Source organism: Trachinotus anak, unplaced genomic scaffold (assembly GCF_046630095.1).
Source record: "Trachinotus anak isolate AG129_WGS33_773 ecotype Australia unplaced genomic scaffold, CSIRO_AGI_Tana_v1 ptg000008l, whole genome shotgun sequence".
Classification (NCBI taxonomy): domain Eukaryota; kingdom Metazoa; phylum Chordata; class Actinopteri; order Carangiformes; family Carangidae; genus Trachinotus; species Trachinotus anak.
Genome location: NW_027273859.1, coordinates 9,810,858 through 9,829,941, shown reverse-complemented (window position 1 = coordinate 9,829,941; position 19,084 = coordinate 9,810,858). Strand labels below are relative to the sequence as shown.

General features: G+C 44.1%; 2 protein-coding genes across 2 annotated transcripts; one reads left to right on the top strand and one right to left on the bottom strand.

Annotated features, from left to right (window-relative positions):
- The first annotated feature begins 80 nt into the window (after positions 1 to 80).
- On the top strand, positions 81 to 3,462 carry ciao1 (cytosolic iron-sulfur assembly component 1). Its single transcript, XM_071482458.1, has 7 exons — positions 81 to 493; positions 1,229 to 1,377; positions 1,461 to 1,572; positions 1,672 to 1,760; positions 1,852 to 2,053; positions 2,455 to 2,524; positions 2,931 to 3,462. The coding sequence occupies exons 1-7, from the start codon at positions 355 to 357 to the stop codon at positions 3,163 to 3,165; spliced, it is 996 nt and encodes a 331-aa protein (XP_071338559.1). The 5' UTR covers positions 81 to 354; the 3' UTR covers positions 3,166 to 3,462.
- On the bottom strand, positions 3,463 to 16,040 carry snrnp200 (small nuclear ribonucleoprotein 200 (U5)). The gene is made up of 44 exons (XM_071482457.1): positions 15,754 to 16,040; positions 15,393 to 15,556; positions 14,604 to 14,775; positions 14,316 to 14,508; positions 14,128 to 14,183; positions 13,919 to 14,014; positions 13,649 to 13,801; positions 13,460 to 13,559; positions 13,231 to 13,367; positions 13,062 to 13,139; positions 12,699 to 12,872; positions 12,446 to 12,583; positions 12,200 to 12,355; positions 11,928 to 12,098; positions 11,628 to 11,821; positions 11,373 to 11,496; positions 11,093 to 11,242; positions 10,762 to 11,004; positions 10,488 to 10,676; positions 10,188 to 10,385; positions 9,932 to 10,084; positions 9,775 to 9,855; positions 9,369 to 9,452; positions 9,166 to 9,272; positions 8,965 to 9,083; positions 8,718 to 8,872; positions 8,445 to 8,634; positions 8,179 to 8,352; positions 7,902 to 8,062; positions 7,573 to 7,800; positions 7,269 to 7,460; positions 6,983 to 7,161; positions 6,716 to 6,867; positions 6,510 to 6,618; positions 6,310 to 6,418; positions 6,022 to 6,211; positions 5,744 to 5,908; positions 5,522 to 5,643; positions 5,267 to 5,410; positions 4,978 to 5,154; positions 4,731 to 4,891; positions 4,461 to 4,542; positions 4,266 to 4,358; positions 3,463 to 4,173 (listed from the first exon to the last, which is right to left on the bottom strand). The coding sequence occupies exons 1-44, from the start codon at positions 15,796 to 15,798 to the stop codon at positions 4,024 to 4,026; spliced, it is 6,408 nt and encodes a 2,135-aa protein (XP_071338558.1). The 5' UTR covers positions 15,799 to 16,040; the 3' UTR covers positions 3,463 to 4,023.
- Between the last annotated feature and the right edge of the window lie 3,044 nt (positions 16,041 to 19,084).

The window sequence follows — 19,084 nt, the reverse complement described above, 5'->3', positions numbered from 1 at the left end:
GCAAGTTATGTGATAGTTTTTCATCACGTTTGTGACAAGAAGAAAAAAAGAAAAAAAAAAAGCCCCATAATGCTTCGCGTAAAGCACCTGATAATCAAAGATGGCGGCACTTCCTGTGTGGTTGTGTTTGTGAACTTTTGTACTTTGTTCTCTGGTATATATATATATATATATATAGATACACATTCCCATTTTTCCTCCAATTCCTGTAGTAGCTGAGCAGTGGCTGTTGTGTGGGACAGCAGCACTGTTTGTTTGTGCGGGCTGTCGCGGCGCGTCGCGGTGTCTCTGACGTGTTTATCTGGCGCCAGTGAACCGTCAGCGGACAGGAGACAGGAGTCCAGCGGCTCAGATATGAAGGAAGCTCTGTCCCCGGTTCAGAGACTGAACGCACACCCGGACTCCCGGTGCTGGTTCGTTAGCTGGAGCCCGTCCGGGACGCTGCTGGCTTCATGCGGCGGCGATAAGGCCATCCGGATATGGGGCCGAGAGGGTGAGCTGCCTGAACATGAACTGAGTGTAAACTTACAAGACAGGAGGCGACACTGACTGAATACTGGTCAGGCAGTGAGATACTACAACAGTACAGGACGCCCTGTCTTCTCTGATCCTTACAGAAACTTTGTGCTGATTACAGTGTTCAGGAAGTAACGTTGATGTCATTGCTTCACTTATTCCTGCAGCTGTAAAGAGTGAACCTGCGTTAACCTTTCATCTGGGTGATCTCTAAAGTCAGTGGTGATGATGTTTCATGCTCCTGTCATCGTTTTTACCAGACCAAGTACTTGCAATCAGAGAAAATAATCTTCACGGTCATTCTCCATTGGTAATATCTAGTATATGAGTAGTTATGAGTAAAACAAACTGAGGGTATGTTGAATGGGATCTAGGTCTTTGGGGACAATGGTGTTTTATTCAGGGGGATTACATTTAAAACACAACTTGATATTTGGGGTCTGTAGGTTAAAAAGGTAAGTGACTTGTTATTGGCAGACACTGGTTAGGTGTTTGCCAAAAATAACCAGATAGAAATGACTCTTTTGGTTAAAGCAGTTAATTGAAAAAAATTAGTTTCTTCATGATTACACTGATGCAAAATCCAATGAATTAATTTAGCCATAAAGCAGTTCTGATAACCAATTTGTAAAACTGCCCTCTGAGTTTATTAAGACAATTAAAAGCCTCCTGATGGTCGACAACCTTCTTGACCTTCTCTTTTATTTTTCAGGTGACTCTTGGATTTGTAAGAGTGTGCTTGAGGATGGACACCAGCGCACTGTAAGGAAGGTGGCGTGGTCTCCCTGTGGGAATTATCTGGCCTCTGCCAGCTTTGACGCAACCACATGTATCTGGAAAAAGAAGAATGATGACTTTGAGGTAAGATGAGATGTTAAAGTTTCCACTTTGTAAAGTGCTGTACCTTTTGCAGATTTCACCCAGTGTCTCTTCTTCTCTTCTAGAGTTTGACTGTGTTGGAAGGACATGAGAACGAGGTCAAATGTGTGGCGTGGGCCCCTTCAGGGAACCTGTTAGCAACATGTAGCCGAGACAAGAGTGTCTGGGTCTGGGAAGGTTTGTGTTGAGATTGTGTTGTCCTCTTGGAGGCATGGCATGAATCCAATTCATATTAGTTAGTTCATAAAAATGATCTCTTTCCCTTTGTTTTCACAGTGGATGAAGAAGATGAGTATGAGTGCGTCACTGTCGTGAACTCCCATACACAAGATGTCAAGCATGTTGTGTGGCACCCGACCCAGGAGGTGGGTCACACTCTGCTCTATATGCACCTGAAGGGTTCCTCAATGTGTTGCACTATTGCCTTACTATGTTTTTAACCATGTATTTTCACAGCTCCTGGCTTCAGCCAGCTACGACAACAACATTTGTATATACAGGGAGGAGGATGATGACTGGGAGTGCCGGGCCACCTTGGAAGGACACACGTCCACAGTCTGGAGTTTGTCTTTTGACGCGACCGGACAGAGACTGGCCTCCTGCAGCGATGACCGCACCGTGAAGATTTGGAAGGAGTATCCAAATGAAGCTGGACAGGGTGAGTTGTCAGTGGCACACAGCATTAGTCTTACTGTAGCAATAATAATCAGCAGGCAGTGATCATAGTTGGCTTGTTATCAAGCACAGAAGCTGCATGACACTGGCAACATCATTTGCTATCATTAAAAATCATGGCACCTTTTTGTCATTTTGACAATCCTCTAAAAATTTCAGACAAGTCTGAAGTTGTGCCTGATTGTCGTCAGTTTGATGCCTAAAATCATTTGCTGTTAAGTTTGCTAGTAATTAATTATTCAACTTAATACAAACCCTAAATTTAATGCACATTTTTGTCAAAGCATATACAAAATACATGAAAAGGACAATCATGTGAGTGGACATACACTGGTGGACTATTTTTATCCAACTATTTCTTCTGTGCTCTGCTTTGTTAAACAGGAGACTTGTCATGGAAGTGTGTTTGCACTCTGTCAGGGTACCACGGACGAACAGTGTATGACGTCGCCTGGTAAGATGCATCTCATTTTCATGGCTTGTATGGGTACAGTGCACTGTCATCTGTGGATCAGTCTGTTTGTTCATCAACGTTATCTCATCCCTGTGGGGAAACAGCTCCAACATTTCTCATGTGATGCTATACCTTTGTTTCTCCAAACTACTGCTGGAATTTGGTTAAACTGAAGGGAAATGTGCCATTTGAGGGTGAACGTACACAGCCTCTCTTAGTATCGCTGCAGAGGTAAATTCTTTGTGCAAGAATTACATAAAACCTCCATTTAGGTTTACTTATCACCAGCTAAATACAGTGATGCCATCTTCATGTCAAATGTATTGTGATTGTCACAGGTCTTCACCTGAATTTGTCATCCTGTTAGATCAAACTGAGACTTTTATGTGTATCTATCTGTGTTCAGGTGCAGGCTGACTGGTGCTCTGGCAACTGCCAGCGGAGATGACGCAGTTCGAGTGTTTAAGGAGGACGAATCGTCTGATCCGGACCAGCCGGTGTTCTCGCTGGCTGCTCAGGCAACCAAAGCTCACAGCCAGGATGTCAACTGTGTCGCCTGGAACCCAAAGGAGGCGGGACTGCTGGCCTCTTGCAGCGATGACGGCGAGATCGCCATCTGGAGGTTCCAAGAAGAAGACTGAATGTGTGGTTTTTCACTGATCGAAAACAGTTACTGCAAGTTACACTGGGAACTTTGTGGTCCTGAGGTCACCACATTATTATTCATTCAACAGCATATCTGATAGCTCAGCAAGATTCTGCTTAATATCATGGTGTTTAAACATGTCACCTGTCAACTTTCACGTTTGTTTCTAAACTTATAATAATGCTTCAGTGCATCTTGTGCTTTGTGAGTCTACATTTCATTATAACAGCTCAACTTAGAATTTATGCATTCATAATGTTTCTATAAATAAATATAAAACATTATAAAACAATTGTGTGGGTTCAGTTTATTGCAAAAAATATTCCAGACAGCACATCATACTAAAAAACTTTTAGACCAGTCCAAGACCTTGATTTCATAACAAAACAATTAGTGAAAAATATAACGAGACAACTCTGGAAGAAGAGTGTACCATCGCTAACTACATAGGACAGACCAGCTTGATAAATGTGTTTATCACATTTCAGGCCGACCTGAAAGCTGAAAGTAGATCACCACGTCCAAAGTGTAATAGACTTAAAACACTCAAAACCCAGACCAGGGCTCCAGTTTGCCATGTATCTATAATACATGTCTGATTATATTAACTGTAAACAGGCCCTGCGCACTATAATTCTGGACTGGTGTACATCATTCAGATGATTAAAACTGAGAAACAACCACTGAATAAAATGACGTTTTCACAAGCGCATAGAGGATGAATAATGACGTGCTCACAGAGAGTGAGGGGACATGAACCAGGCTGAATATCTACAGTAAAAAAAAGAAAAAAACACCTGCTGATCCTTTACATCAAACAAAACGTCTGAGGCTGCAATAATCCAGTCACTGATTAGTCTGAGTCACTGTCTCCATCGCTGTCGGCCTCCTTCACATCCACGCTGAACTTGTACTCCTGGTCACAGCCCATGTACGCGTCGCTCATGAAGTACAGGGTGTAGTTATGAACGCCCATCACTGGTGCGACGAAGTCCAGCTTGACCTGCAGAGAGGGACACGTAACCCATTAACCAAATGTTGGTTTTAAGAGCATTTGAAGGCACAGAGTAAACACAGTGGGAGACTCTTACTGACCTTTGCTTTCTGCTGAAGAGTCAACCTCTTGATAGAGATGAGGCTGTTGGACTTGGGGTCTCCGATCACCACCCACCAGCCCTCCTCACGTTTCTGTAGCAATGAAAAGTATTTACAAAAAAGCCATTACATGTCAATGGAAAAAAAAAAAATATTATATAGGCTCTTGAAAATCCAATAACACATATAATTTACCTGGGGGAAGAGAGGTGCAATGACAGGCCCCGTCACCTCCTCCTCTCTCTCCAGCTGAACCTGAACCAGAACTGGACTCCCACTGTGAAGAAACACGGAAACACACATTAACATTTGCAACAAATAATAACGTGCAATGAAAATGATGAAAATTAGACCTCATTATCTTTATCACGGGGATTTTTAAACTTCTGTATTTCATTATCACTTTATTTATATATCATGTCACTTGTTCAAATGATGCTGCCGACAAGAAGAATCCACACGTACCTTTTGATGTTGTCTTTTTCTGCCACCTCGTATGACAGCTCGATGTTGGGGTAGCGGTTACAGAAGCGAGCCACATCTGTCATCTGGGCATCTGAGAGCTGCAGCAGAGCAGTTCTGTCTTCATCCTCCATCTCCATGATGTCAAAGATACTCTCCACACCCTGGTGAAAAGAGCAGGGGTAAAATGGTCAGTTTTAGTAGGCATACGATCTGTTAAGACTTAGACTTCATTAAGCGTATCATTTACCTTGTCAGTGCAGCGCTTGATGTGCTCTGAGGTGAAGAAGGGCAGCTGTTTGAGGTACGAGTCCTTGGACCACATGGCCTGGGTGACCATCTGTGCCAGCTCCATGGCTGCCAGTGCAGGACTCAGCCAGCCGTTACTGGACAGCACGTCGACACAGGCCTGGATCAGACGGATCGCCTGCAAACACAACAAACACGAGCGTTAAATATACATAATGGAATCAAATCCAGAAACATGACTGTGTAAGGCTTAGCCCCACCTCAGTGGCTAGATCATCATTAATCTGTACCTTGCTCAGGATCTCCTCGGTGTCCGACTGCAGCTCAGCGCTCAGCTGCATCCTGGAGAGATGGGCCTGCAGCAGCAGATTCGTCTTCACGTGGGGATCGTTGAACTTCGGGTTGTTCAGTTTGTGGGGGACTTTCTGTGCCAGCTGAAATGCAAAAAAAAAAGGCAATAAGATGAAATTTTATCTTACTGACTAATTAGGGTTGTGTTAATATTATTGCACAGATTATTGGTTACATTTGTGTGCTGCGTTTACCTGTCTGAGAAGTGCGTCCTCGTGGTGTCTGATGGGAATGTTCTTGTACTCAGCGGCATTCGAGATGATTTCAATTAACCCACGGATCTTTGTCTTGGCGTTCAGGGACATGCTGAACAACTCTGCCAAACACAAAAACAAAGCAACAAAGTTATGTTTGAATTCAAACATTAAGGATCTAGGATAAACCTGACAGGCAATGATAACAGATTTTCAACAAACCGATGGTGGTGTAGTTGATGTAGTAGTAGGCAGCGATCATGCCCAGATTGAGTGGCGCTACATCCATCTCATCCTCTATGCTGATGCACTTGGACTGCTCCAGGTCATGTAATGTGTTTTCTACCAGCTCTGACAGGTGGTCTGACAGGTGACGATGGGACATGCCTGATGAGGTGAACGCAAACACATGACATTTAGAAGTTGTACCCAATATCTGATCCAGTATAAACAAAAACTATATTTATTCAAAATTTTCAAACCGACAGGATGACACCCACCTTGCAGGTTGTAGTAGTTGGGGTTCTGGGTCATACGGCGGTAGAGGAATGTCCACGTCAGGTAGTCTACAGCGTCCTGCTTGTTCTCCACGGTCTTGGTGACAATCTCAGCGTTGAAGTGGTCATGGAGGCAGTGGTCCAAGTGAGACTCCACCGGCAGCGGCTCGTACAGGAACTTCTTGAAAAAGTCCTATTGAGAACAGACAAAAGGAACCGCTTGGTTTGTTCTTGCTGCTTTAGCCCATGCCACTGTTTTCAAAAACACACAAACAACAGAGGTCCTTCTACCTTCTTGGAGCCCTGACACATGATGACACAGCGTCCCTCGTCATCCAGCATGGGTCTGTTCGCCTTTCCCACCATCTGGAGGACGTCATATATGGGATAGTCCACATATCTGGGAGAAATGAAAACATGAGGACAATGTCACTACCACAATACGTCAGACACGTACTCATCTTTTGAAACTAAACTAGTCAGAGCCTTACGCGTGGATTTTGCCATTGTAGTACTGGGTGTCCATGACAATGACGAGGTGAGCTGAGATGTTGATGCCCCAGCAGAGTGAGCGAGAGGACACCACCACCTGAACAGCGCCTATAAAAAAGGAGAAGAACCAAAAATACCAAAAATAATTATCCAGTCCTAAACCTACATAGTCTACACTGAGACGCAGAGCAGGAGTGAGTCATACCTGAGTTGAAGAGCTGCTCCACTATTCTGCGTTCAGTTGCAGACAGGCCCTCGTGCAGGTAGCCCACGCCGTTGGCCAGAGTCTCTCTCAAAGTTGAATCATTTATTTTCTCCAGGAATGGTGCGAGGTCTTTCTCAGTGCAATGCAAGAACCTACAGAACAAAATAAATTTATTCCTTTGCCACAGTATGGATATGTAGGAGCAACACCAGCACTGTCACACGTCTAGTCCTCATCCAAAGGCACGCTCTCTTTGCAGTGACTGACCTCTGAGGAACCACATCGGCAGCACAGAAAGTGAGGATGTCGATGGCTGTGAGGCGAGTCTGTCTGCGGGATGGGACGAACACCACGGCAGGTTTAGAGGGTGAGTGCTTCATGATGGCGTGGTACACCGGCTTAGCCATAGACAGCAGGCGAGTCTGAGTGTGACTCACATTGAAGCCCTAAACAGTCCAGGAAATAAAACAACAAATAAGAAACCTGACAGGAATTTGTGTCTTCTTGCTAAAACAAATCCCTGTTTTTGTTGACTAGCAGACAGTTTACAGACCTGGATGTGCAGCTCCAGAGGCACAGGCCTGACGTTGGGGTGGAAGTTGAATGTGGCTGTGGTGCTGCAGCCCAGCCAGTGGGCCACGTCTTTGGCGTTGGACAGAGACGAGCTGAGGGCCACGATGCGGATGGGACGCTCAATCTGAGAGGAGATGTACCTCATCCTGGAGCAGATGACCTCTAACACAGGCTATTGAAAAGAAACAAGGGACAATTAATATGATGCACAGCCTATAAATGACTACTGCAGTACACACCCAATGTGTACGATATAAAATTACAAAGCAGGATTGTGTTCTTACTCCGTTCTCTCCTCCGATGAGGTGTGCCTCATCCACAATGAAGAGGCTGACGTTCTGGACGTTCTTCCTCTGTTTCCAGCGACGAGACAGAATGTCCCATTTGTCAGGCGTACTGACAATAATGTCACCTTTTCCCAGCAGCTTCAGATCTGTGCTGGTCTCCCCGGTCAGCAGCACCACCTTCTTGTTCAGGACATCCTGGAACTTCTGGTGCCAGTCGACAAATACCTGCGAGACAAATATTAACATGATTATTAATTATTTAACACGGAAAAAGTAAGCAATGCTAGTTTTGCTGATACACTTCCAGATTGCAAATGACGTCATACCTGTTCAGCCAGTGCTTCCATTGGTGTGATGTAGACACAGCGACCTTCTGCGTTGTGCAGCAGCATCCTCAGAATAGCAAACTCAGCACAGATGGTCTTCCCACTGCCAGTAGGAGCTCCCACAAACACATTATCGTCACTGTTGTACACAGCATTGAACACTGAGGGGACAGGAACAATACAAATGAGTCAGAGAGCAACATGAAATGTGCCTATCCTTTGATGAATGTTGCATCTTTTGGATGAAAAGCAGGCACTTTGTTTTCTCCTACTGTACCTTGGGTCTGAATGGGGTTGAAGAAGGGGAACTTGTTCTGGTAGAGAGCCTCAAAGGCAGAGTTCCTGAGAGCAGTGACGGGCAGCGGCTGTAGGTCCAGCAGCTCAGTGGGTGGGGGGTATTTCTCTGGTAGGATCAGGTGACGGAAGGACACCGGCAGCTGAGTCTCACAGGCTGAGGAGAAACAGGAAGAGTAAAGCAGTTAGTTGAAATGTTTACGTAAACATCATGTGAATTCTTTATCACGTTTCAGTCAAGTTACTTACAGAGCCATCGGTCTGAGACCACGCGGATGAAGTACTGCGGTGGCAGAGGCTCGAACACTGGGACGAAGAAAGTCACAAGGTGTTCATCCTGGGCGTACTTGGCTTTGAGGAGGAAGTACTCGTGGTGGAGGATGACCTCACTGTCCACATCCTCAACCAGGATCCAGAAAGCCTCCGATGATCCATGAATCTAAGTGCAAAGATTAAAGTGAGTCAGCAGGCTGAGAAACAGAAGCACTTCAGGTGCAGCACATCGTATGTCTCACGACTGACCTTGTCATCCCACTGGAAGTCAGGAGTGATGGTGAGCTCCACCTTGAGCGTGGAGCGGGTGATGGGCTGCAGATGGACGGCCAGGTCCAGTTTGGGGAACTGGTGGACATATTTGTGGATGGTCTTCCCCATCTTTGGCATTCGGATCAGCTCACCTGAGAAAAAATAAATAAAACACATGACTTCCAGGTACTCTCCAGGCTGAGGAGGGGATTCTACGAGGATGCTGTAGAGGAAGAAAACTCACCAATCTCATTGTGGTTGAGGTCATAGAGACGCTCGAAGGGGAAATTTTTCTTCTCAATCTTCTTGATCACTTCCTCTGGCAGCTTCTTGAACTGTCGCAGGGGAGACATCGACTGCCACCTGTGGAGATACAGGGTATCAGTGGCCTGCCTTGGCTCAGCTAAGTCTACGTTCATTCTGATAAGAAAACAATTAGACCTACATTCTCTTGTCAATCATCTTGCAAAGATTCATGGTCTTGTCTGTAAGTTGAGCCCAGCCCCTGTTGAGCACAATCTCAAATATGGCCCGCATTAGCCGTCCAGCACTCTGAAAGAGAGAGAGAAAAAAAAAATCAATCAAAAAGATGTATACAGCAAGAAAGTTGACGGCAAAGTAATGAAAGCACTGGATGTATTGCCATACCTGTGTGACATACACCATGTCTGCCATGAGAGCGAACCCTTCCAGTTTGAGCTGAGAGATGTACGCCTGGAGCAGCACATTGATCTGAAAGGAGAACACACACAGGATAGGATCTATCACTCACTTGGATTTCATTCTGCTCGTTAAATCTGTGCGCTGGAAAAAACAGGCCACGATCATCATAAGGACTAGATCACACGTAGTAGATCAAAGATTCAGCAGCAGCACATTGTTAACTTGAAAATGACTGAGAGCCTTGATTTTGTTTTGACGAATGTTGCCTTGTCTGGAATCTGAAACCAGCCACGTTCTCTTATATACTTATATGATTTTTGATTGTTGGCTTTTCTGACCAAACACTGTGTAATTTCAGTTTGTAATCATCACCACTGGTTATGTCTGCTACCTTAGCACTGGGCTCCTCGATGCTTTCCTTCACAGGAATAGGAACTCTTTCCAGTAACTTCTGAAGCTCCAGCTTCTCCTCCTAAAACACAGAGCTTAATGTTACTATTTACATTTAGCATGTTTCAAACCGCTATATGTGTCTGGAGTCGACATACCTCTCTCACAGTGATGTTCCTGAACTCTGAGGAAAGTGAAAAGACTCTGAAGAGCTCAATCTCACTGAGAGTGGGTTTCAGCAGCTGATTGTAGGTTTGAATGGAGTCGTGTGTGATGTAGAAGTGACTGGCAATGCGTCCCAGGTCTGTCACCTTCAGGTAAAGACACACAAAAGTCAACCATTTAACCATGGAATCCAATTCATAATTAATTTCAAACACTGGAAGCACAAACTCAGCTGATAGATGTGCATACCTGGAAGCTGCCGGACCTCTTGTCATATTTGATCAGACTGTTCTTATCCAGGACATTGGCTGCTGTGTGGATCAGATCCATCCTGCGCCTCTCCAGCAGGGGGTCTGAACTCCGGTCATCGTGAGAGACTCCATACAGAGTGGGGTTGCGGAGCATGCGCACATACAGGTAGGTGTAGCCGAGCCAGTTGACAGCGTCCTAACACAAAAAATATCAGAAATTACCGTAACTGAAAGGGGATGTAAATTGGTTCAGCTCCTTACACCTTTAACAAAGTGTCTCTACGTGTCAGCCACTGACCTTCACATTCTGCACGTTGCCCAGTACGATCTCTGCGTTCAGCATGTCGGGCAGCTTGCCCACCATCTGACTCTCTATGGGCAGCTGCTGGTTGAGCAAGGACAGATAATACTGCAGCTCTCCGTGGGACGTGATCAGGATTCCCTCTCCCTTGGTGTCGTACTGAGGACGACCTGCTCGACCAAGCATCTGAAATCAGATATAATTAATCAAAGTTAGCAACAATACAAAGACAGTTTCACTGCAGCGTAGTAACCATCTAGTCCATACTGACCTGTAAAATGTCCAGGGCTCCGAGCTCAGTCCATCTGCCTTTCTCTGGGCTGTACACCTGCGTTCCTTTGATGATGACGGTGTGTGCCGGCAGGTTGACACCCCAAGCCAGAGTGGCTGTAGACACCAGAACCTGGATGTGTCTATCTGCAAACAGATCCTCTACCAGCGTACGGTCCACTCTGGTCATACCAGCATGGTGGATCGCGAAACCGTAAGGCAGCAAATCCTTCAGCTCCAGGTTCTGGATGTGAAAGTTCAGGTGTAAATTGAACGGGACCAAGCACCAAAGAAAACTCTGAATGTGGTGATCTAATTCAGTGTTGGCTCACCTTGCACTGCTCTGCCTCAGTTCTCAACACTTCTGTGGACGCTGAACCCTCTCTGAGGAAAAGACCCAGTGTGTCCTTCTCCAAACACATGTCTCTTATAGCTCTTGCGGTCTTTCCAGTCTCCTTCCTGGAGTGGACAAACACCAGGACCTATTGGAGACAAAATGAATGTCAGGAGTCAGTGACAAGTTTCTAAATCATTGTGGATCTAGTTTCTTCCTCATAGTAACAAGGTCACTGAATCAGGTTACCTGGGAAGAACAAGTCAGGCAGGACTCACCTGGTTCTTTCCAGCATGCTCCATTATCTTTTCATACACAATCTCATTCATGATCTGGAAGCGTTTGATGGCCTTCTTCTCTGTGATGCCGACATAAGTCTGCTCCAAGGGCACAGGACGGAAACTACAGAGAAATAACATGGTTATCAGACGAATATGCAAAAGTGTCAACAAAAAAAAAACATGTAGCTGTTATGGAAAGCGTCCTTAGAACTTCAGACATGAATAATCATGTTTTAACTTTTTATTTTTTACCTGTTGTCAAAGTAGAAGAGTCCCTTGGCAGGATCTACACGCAGGCAGGTAGCCACATCCTCGTAGTTGGGCAGTGTGGCACTGAGGCCCAGCAGACGCACATCCTCCTGGGTCAGCTCCACATTGCGAATGGTCCTCGCCACCAGAGATTCCAGCACGGGTCCACGGTCATCGTGCAGCAGGTGGATTTCATCCTGCACGACACATTCACTTGGTTATCACGGGAGTTTGTGTCAAATAAATTTGGTCAACATCTAGTTTCATGTCAAAACCCTTCTTCAACACATCGACATTACTTACAATGATAATGAGGCGCACTAGCTGGGTGTAGGTACGCTCTCCGCCTTTACGGGTGATGATGTCCCACTTCTCAGGGGTGCACACGATGATTTGAGTAGCGTTAATCTCCTCTTTGCAGAGCTGGTGGTCTCCTGTCAGCTCGGACACTGTGATGCCGTAACTTGCCAAACGCTGGGAAGAAAAGAAAAGTAAAACTGTCATTTGTAGACCTCAAGCTCATAAATGACCTTAAAGTGTGTTAAAGCTCTGGAGGAGAGAGAGACGAGGCTTACCTTACTAAAACTTCCAACCATCTCCTGTACCAGTGAGCGCATAGGTGCGATGTAGATGATTTTGAAGTCATCCAAATTAATGGTTCCATCTAGATTTATGTGCTTTCCAATTTCCCTCAACATTGCCATCAGAGCAACGTTGGTCTTACCAGCTCCCTGTGTGCACAAGGAAAATCAGAATTATAGGGTAAAACACACTTGGGAGAAACAGTCTCAATGCTTTTGGCTTTAAAGAAGTTTTCTTACCGTAGGTGCACACACAAGCAGGTTCTCATCTGTCTCCATGGTGGTCTTGAACAGCTTGCTCTGGATGCGGTTCAAGGTTTTGAATCCTTCAAATCCAGCCTGGGCATACTTGGGCAGCTTCTCAATAGCAACAAGCACCTGATGACATGATGACATTAAAGACAAATCTATCTATAAATAAACAAATCTATCCGGTTGTGATCAAGTGGAAACCTTTGAATTGAAGGTTGAAAAAAAAAAACAACCAACAAACCTCATCTTCAGCAAAAGGCTTGGGTTTGAGGGCAGGCACATGGACCTCTTCATAACCTTTGCGCTGTTTGCGAAAAGAGCCGTCTGGCAGCTGGCAACGCTTGTTGGCCATGAAGTGGCTGCCCTGGGTAAAGGCCAGATCCTCGAGGTCTAGCAACTGCCGAGGGGCCACTGACTGTTGGAAAGGAAGAGAGGATGATCTACATGTCAACTTTAGTGTTTACATATCTGTATGGTGCCATAGTATCAGTGTCACTGTAGCTATTTTATCACCCAATGTAGTTATCTAATAGTGAATCTACCACAGCAGTCAACCTGCTCGCATGATGTGCACGTGATATATGATCAGTGCTGCATTATTTACCTCTCCATGGTCAATGTCCATTGCTTCCAAGTCATCAACACGAGATTTCCTCACCCTCTCCCTGCGAGATCGCTCCTCCTAAAGACACCAAAACACAACAACAAGTGACGTGATGGACTAAACAAGACAATCAATTTATACAAATAATTAAACAGGCAACTGGTCTTACTCGAATAATATCCTCCTTCTCCGTCTCTTGCAGCTGGTAAAGAATCTTTGACAGTTCCTGATCAGACTCCATTTTTCCTATGATCCGTTCCTTCTCTGCCTCACTCTGAGCACTTGCCAGCATGGTACAATACTGAACTGTGAGTCAGAGGGAAGAACAAAATTAACAACTTCAAACAGGCACAAGATACAACAATCAGAAACGATGTCATACTGCAACGCAGACTTACTCATGCGACGATGCTGACGGAGGATTTTAATGAAATCAAAGGTGTTGAAGCCCAGCAGCAACACCAGCTGGTTCTCACATTCTCTGTCATCGCTGGCCGTCTGTGGGATACAGAGAGAGAGCAGATGAGCCACTAAGAAAACTACACGTGAATCTGCTCCAGACAAAAATGATGAGGTGACAAACATACCTTGAGGATTTCTAAGACTTCATCTGCCTTCTTTTGGGAGACAATAGCATCGTCATAGAAACGGCTGAGCTGACGCTGGAGCCAGAAGGCATCGATGTCTCGAGGATGGAGATCTTTCTTCTTCACTGTCATCACATCGCCTGTGGCACCGAGCTAAATGAAGAGTAATTTATTAGTCTTCTGAGCAGTGTAATGTGTATTAATTCACAAAAATTAAATCAGACTACAAGCTTAATACAGGACTGGTATTGACGCAGATGCTGCACTTACATTGGCTGAAAGAGTGCAGCCCATTTCTGGTTCTTCTCCGCTGTCTTCATCTGAGTGTTCATCTCGTACTTCACCGAACTGGTCTTCATCCCCTTCCTAGATTACAAGAAAAGTGACAACCTATTCTTCCCAAATGTTTTAAAGCTAGAACTTCTGAGCTACACGTCTGATAAGAAAAGGCAAAAAAAAAAAACAAAAAAAAACGTTACCTCCTCATCAGATTCAAACTGGACGTTCACACCGTAAGTTTCATCAATGTTGTCATCTGTGGATAGAAAATACAGTGTGAAGTCAAAAAAACTGACAGGTAACATGAGACTGACAGCAAGGAGGCTTCTGTTAGGCTGAGGAAAACAGCACCGATCATTACTCCATAGCTGACTTCCCATGTACTCACCCATGTTCTGTAAATCCTTGTCGCCCCCATAGTCTGTGATCTTCTTGCCCAGATTGACCAACACATGGTAGCGAGTGTCGTCAGCGGGTCCAAGAAGCTGCTCTACTTCACGCCTCCTTTCTTTATCCCTCATTTTATCATTCTTCAGCACTGCTAATACTTCATCAGCTGCTCCACACAAGATATCACGCGGCTGCAGATGAGATATAATAACAGAGTGAAACAACACGTCAGGTGTTGGTGACTGATGGGGAGAAAAACACAGCAGCTGTTGTAGTGTTCACTGACCTGATCTCCCAACGCAGCGTGGATGAAGCTGAGCAACACCTCATAGGTCTCTCTGGTTTCTTTGGTTTTAGGCTTGTACACAATTCCCACCATTTCATCAATGCCTTCAGAGAGAAGGGTAAAGCCCTTCATTTTGTTGGTATCGTGTCTGTCCTCATCTCTTTTTCGCCTCCTGTGTAGACAGAACAAGTGAAAATGCAACAGGATTAAAGCTAGTGTCGCTCAACAGGGACAGGAACAAACAAATAAACTTAAGTGTATTAAACAGATCATACATTGAATACTTTAGCCGTGTCAGTGGCCAATATTTTCCAAAGCGGAGCAAAAATTTTTGCTTTTCCTTAATCTCAATGAAGAATGAGAATCACTGTGCAGAGCCCTCAAACATGATTTTGTCAGATAATCCATCAGTGGATCTTTATAAACTTAACATTTTATCAGTAAGCAGTAAAGCAAATGAAACTGCATATTATTTTGAAATGTTGCTTGAATTTGATGTGATCACAAATTAGTGAGAATTTTCTATCAGATGGCAGATGACAAACATTGTCTTGCAATTAACTTTTGGACTGAATAATTTATACTATTATTTTATAAAAACAAAGATTACGCACATTTAGCAGTCATGTCAAAATGAAAAATGTCAGCTTCTCCAGAAGCTTTTGAATACATTCACAATTTCAAAAGAAATTGCACGTCTGTTGTGTTGTGTGTCTACAGTGTATGTGGTGGTAATGTCAGCTGCTGCTTTAGTTTGTTGTTTAACAATGTGTTGTTGACAGTACTGACTTGTCTCGTCTCTCCTCCAGCTTCTGAGGTTTGGTCCTCTGAGCCTTGTCACCCATCTTGGTCCCCTCCAGCTTCCCCACCAGGGACAGCACCTCTCCGGTGGGCTCATCTCTCCGTGTGCGATCGATCAAAGAGCGATCAGCTTGCAACACCAAGTTCGAGTTCTGACAATAAAAACACAATGACAATCTACATGGCTCAAGCTAGGCTAACTGCTAGTTAGCGGGATGGCTAGCTAATCAAGAAGCAGCCTGAATTAAAAACAAATAACCTCGCTAGTTAGCTTGATAACACAACAGCGTATTAAACTTCCCACCTCCCATGTGTTGGTGATTATAAGTTTATCTGCAAACATACTCACCGCTTTGTACTCGTACTGCAGGCTACGAGCAGTAACATCCGCCATGGTGCGGGATTTGTCTTTTAGCTTCTACCGCACTTTTACTCCGCGTTAACCGGCCCGCCGACTCTAAACATCCACGGAGCTGACCTGACTCTCCTGACTGCTTTTTCACGGAGACGCTGAGAGCATCGGTGCAGGGTCTAGATGTGCAGCATGAGGTTGTTTTCTCAGTGTCCGAGTTTCACACGAAGTGCGTCTTCAATACGTTACAATGGCAATGCTAACACGAGCGGACAACAAGCCGCCGCTGCCGCCGGTTTCCTGTTCCGGTGTCAAAGGTCAGAGCAGGGGACGGGAACACGTAGCGCCCCCTACAGGCTGCCGTAATTTCAGCATACCTTCACTATTTCAATTTCCCGAACCCACAGTAGAGCATTTAAAGGAAAATCCCCGTCTTTGGCTTTTGATTCTTGTCTAAATATTTTACTAATAATTTTACTTAGATTTATTTTATATTTGACTCATGTGAAGCACTTTATTACTTGTATTGAAAAGTGCTGTGTAAAAAAAGTGTATATATACACAGTATATATATATATATATATATACTGTGTATATATACACTTTTTTACAAATTATTATTTTTGTTATTATAAATGAAGCCCTATTATAAACATCACCACAGATGAACAACGATTAACTCGATTTATCTAACTGCACTGTGAATGATCTGTGATGTGATACCACACCCTCTGACAGATTACGATACAATGACCCAATGAGCACAGAAATGCCTATTTCTTCATCTCTTTGTAGCTGTTTTATGTCACTTTCTGGTCATTTTACATCTCTTTGTGTTTGTTTCACATCAGTTTGTGGTTGTTTTTCCATCTCTTGTATCATTTTGCATATTTTTGCATAATTACTTCTTTGTTTTGTTTTTTGTTTCACATCTGTTTGTACCGATTTTATGTCTGTTTGAGGTCTTTTTTTATACTTTTATGGTTTTGTTTATCATTTTATATTTGTTATTTTGCATCTTATGCATAATTTTGCATCTTCTTTGAGAGTGTTTTGCATCTCTTAGTTGTAATTTTGTATCGTCTTGTGGTTGTCTTGCTTCCCATTTAAGTCATTTTGTGTCTCTTTGTGGTGGTTTTGCACCTATTTATAGTTGTCTCCTCTCCTCGGTAGGCCTGTTAAGTGATCCTTCCATGAACACGTCCCAAGATCAATATTTTAAAAACTGAGAAGATTTAATTTTGTATTTAGATGTGACAACTGATCTAAGACACCAAAGTTTGATTCACAGCTCCTGATGTGTTGCGTTGTCATCCCAAAAAAATGCTCTTAACCATACTTTGCATATGGTACATCTGTAGAGCATTTCTTAATTTTTTTTAACACACACACTCTAAAAATGATCAGAACGAAATCACTTCTTTTAAAAGGCTATAACCTACTACACTAGCTAATATGCTTAACCAACTAGCCTGGTTGAACCAAAAGGAAGGAGACATCCCTCTCCATTTCTGTTAATATACATATGGTAAGTATGTATCTACATACCTTAGTAATTATATAGTGTTATGTGTCACTGATATGCATGGGTGCTTTGTAAATATATGGTACATGGACCCTGCTTATATAGCATTCACACCCAGATGGCAGCATTGAGAGCAACTTGGAGTTCAGAGTCCTGCTCAAGGACACTTTGACTTGTGGACAGGAGGAGCCAGTGATCAGACACCAACACAGCAATCGATGGACGACTCGCTCTACCTCCTGAGTCATAGCCGTCCACAAATATGTACAAGTGCTTCCTGAGAGTATTCCTTTTGCATAGATGTAAACATGATATAACAGTTGTATGTTCAAATGTTTCACAATTGCATATGTGCATTCAAGTGTATGTATGTGCAAAAAGGTTTTATTTTTAGCCCAAATTACTTCTTGTGCTGATGTGGTATGAGATGCATTGAGTACTTACTATAAAACGTAGAAACAATGTTTTGATAGTGACACACACACATACATACACACAAGTGGAGGAAGATGCAGTCAATATGGGTGTGACTGTTTACTTGAAAGAGAGGAGGTGTCTTAATGTTTATATTTACTGTCTGTGGCCTCATGTAGCTTCCAACCATTTTGCACATCTGGTAACAACATCTGTCGTCATCAGTCAGCCAGAATCTCTAAAGTCTTACATCTAGTGAGCCAGCTTTTTAACCTCAGTCACACCCAGTGACAGAGTCAGAGAGAGAGGCTGACACAGATAAATGGACTGCACACATCAGTGAAACAAATTGTAGGTTAATGTGTGTGTGTGTGTGTGTGGGGGGGGGGGGGGGGGGGGGGGGGGTGAGAGATTACTGAAGGAGTGTGTGTGTCTCCAACTCTTTTGCACATGTGCACACACACTCACAAAGTGTGATTCAGGATGCCTGCAGTTGTTCCAGGTCATATTTGGAGTGTGGTCATCCTTCTCTCAACTGTCACTGTATTAGTTATGAAGTGCTCTCTTCTGTCCCTCTGGTTTTAAGGACAGGCAGACATGGTCAGTGATGACTTCGTCTTATGATACATTCTCAGTAGTTGAATTTAGACAGCCTGATAACGATCTTGAGCTTAAATACAAAAATGACTTGTTTCCTCACCCAAAATACCTTTGTGTAAATCCTCCATTGTACTGAAGACTTGCCTCCAGACAATGTGATCTCTGTAGCTTTCTGTCACAGGGACACCACATGAGCACACCTCAGCTGTCTGAGCAGCTGTTGCCATGACGCCATCTGTGAACACACTCTGCCCCCAGAGCTCCTGGCGGGAGTGCGAGAAAACACATTGTCTCTGAAACACACACATCATGTGTGTCCTGCGTGTACAGCGTTGGCCTAGATAGAGTGGAACAGGATCGTTTTCTTCCGGGGTGCGGGGATTAATACTTCCTGTGTGACCCAGACATGGTTTGGAAAAGAGTCTCTTGAGCAAAGTTTACAGCCTGTCCTGCCAGCTCTCTGTATTAACACGAGGATGCTAAAGAGGCCGGGTTAGCCTAGGTAAGGTATTACAGGGTAATGCTGGAGCTCCTGACGTGTGGCTCCTACACTATTCTTGTCCCGATTCAAATTAGTTCCACTGTGTTCACTCTCCACTATCTTGTGCTGATTCACCATTAACTTCATCTTCCCGAAACGGCCTTTTTTTTTTTACTTTGCTGTGGTATAATGAACCTGATGACCCCATTTAAATTTACCCCGACAGGTCATAAAGTATGACACCGTTGAAATAGTTAAACACATTCTGCTGAAACTCCAACAATACTGAGAAATGGTGAGCTGTGAAA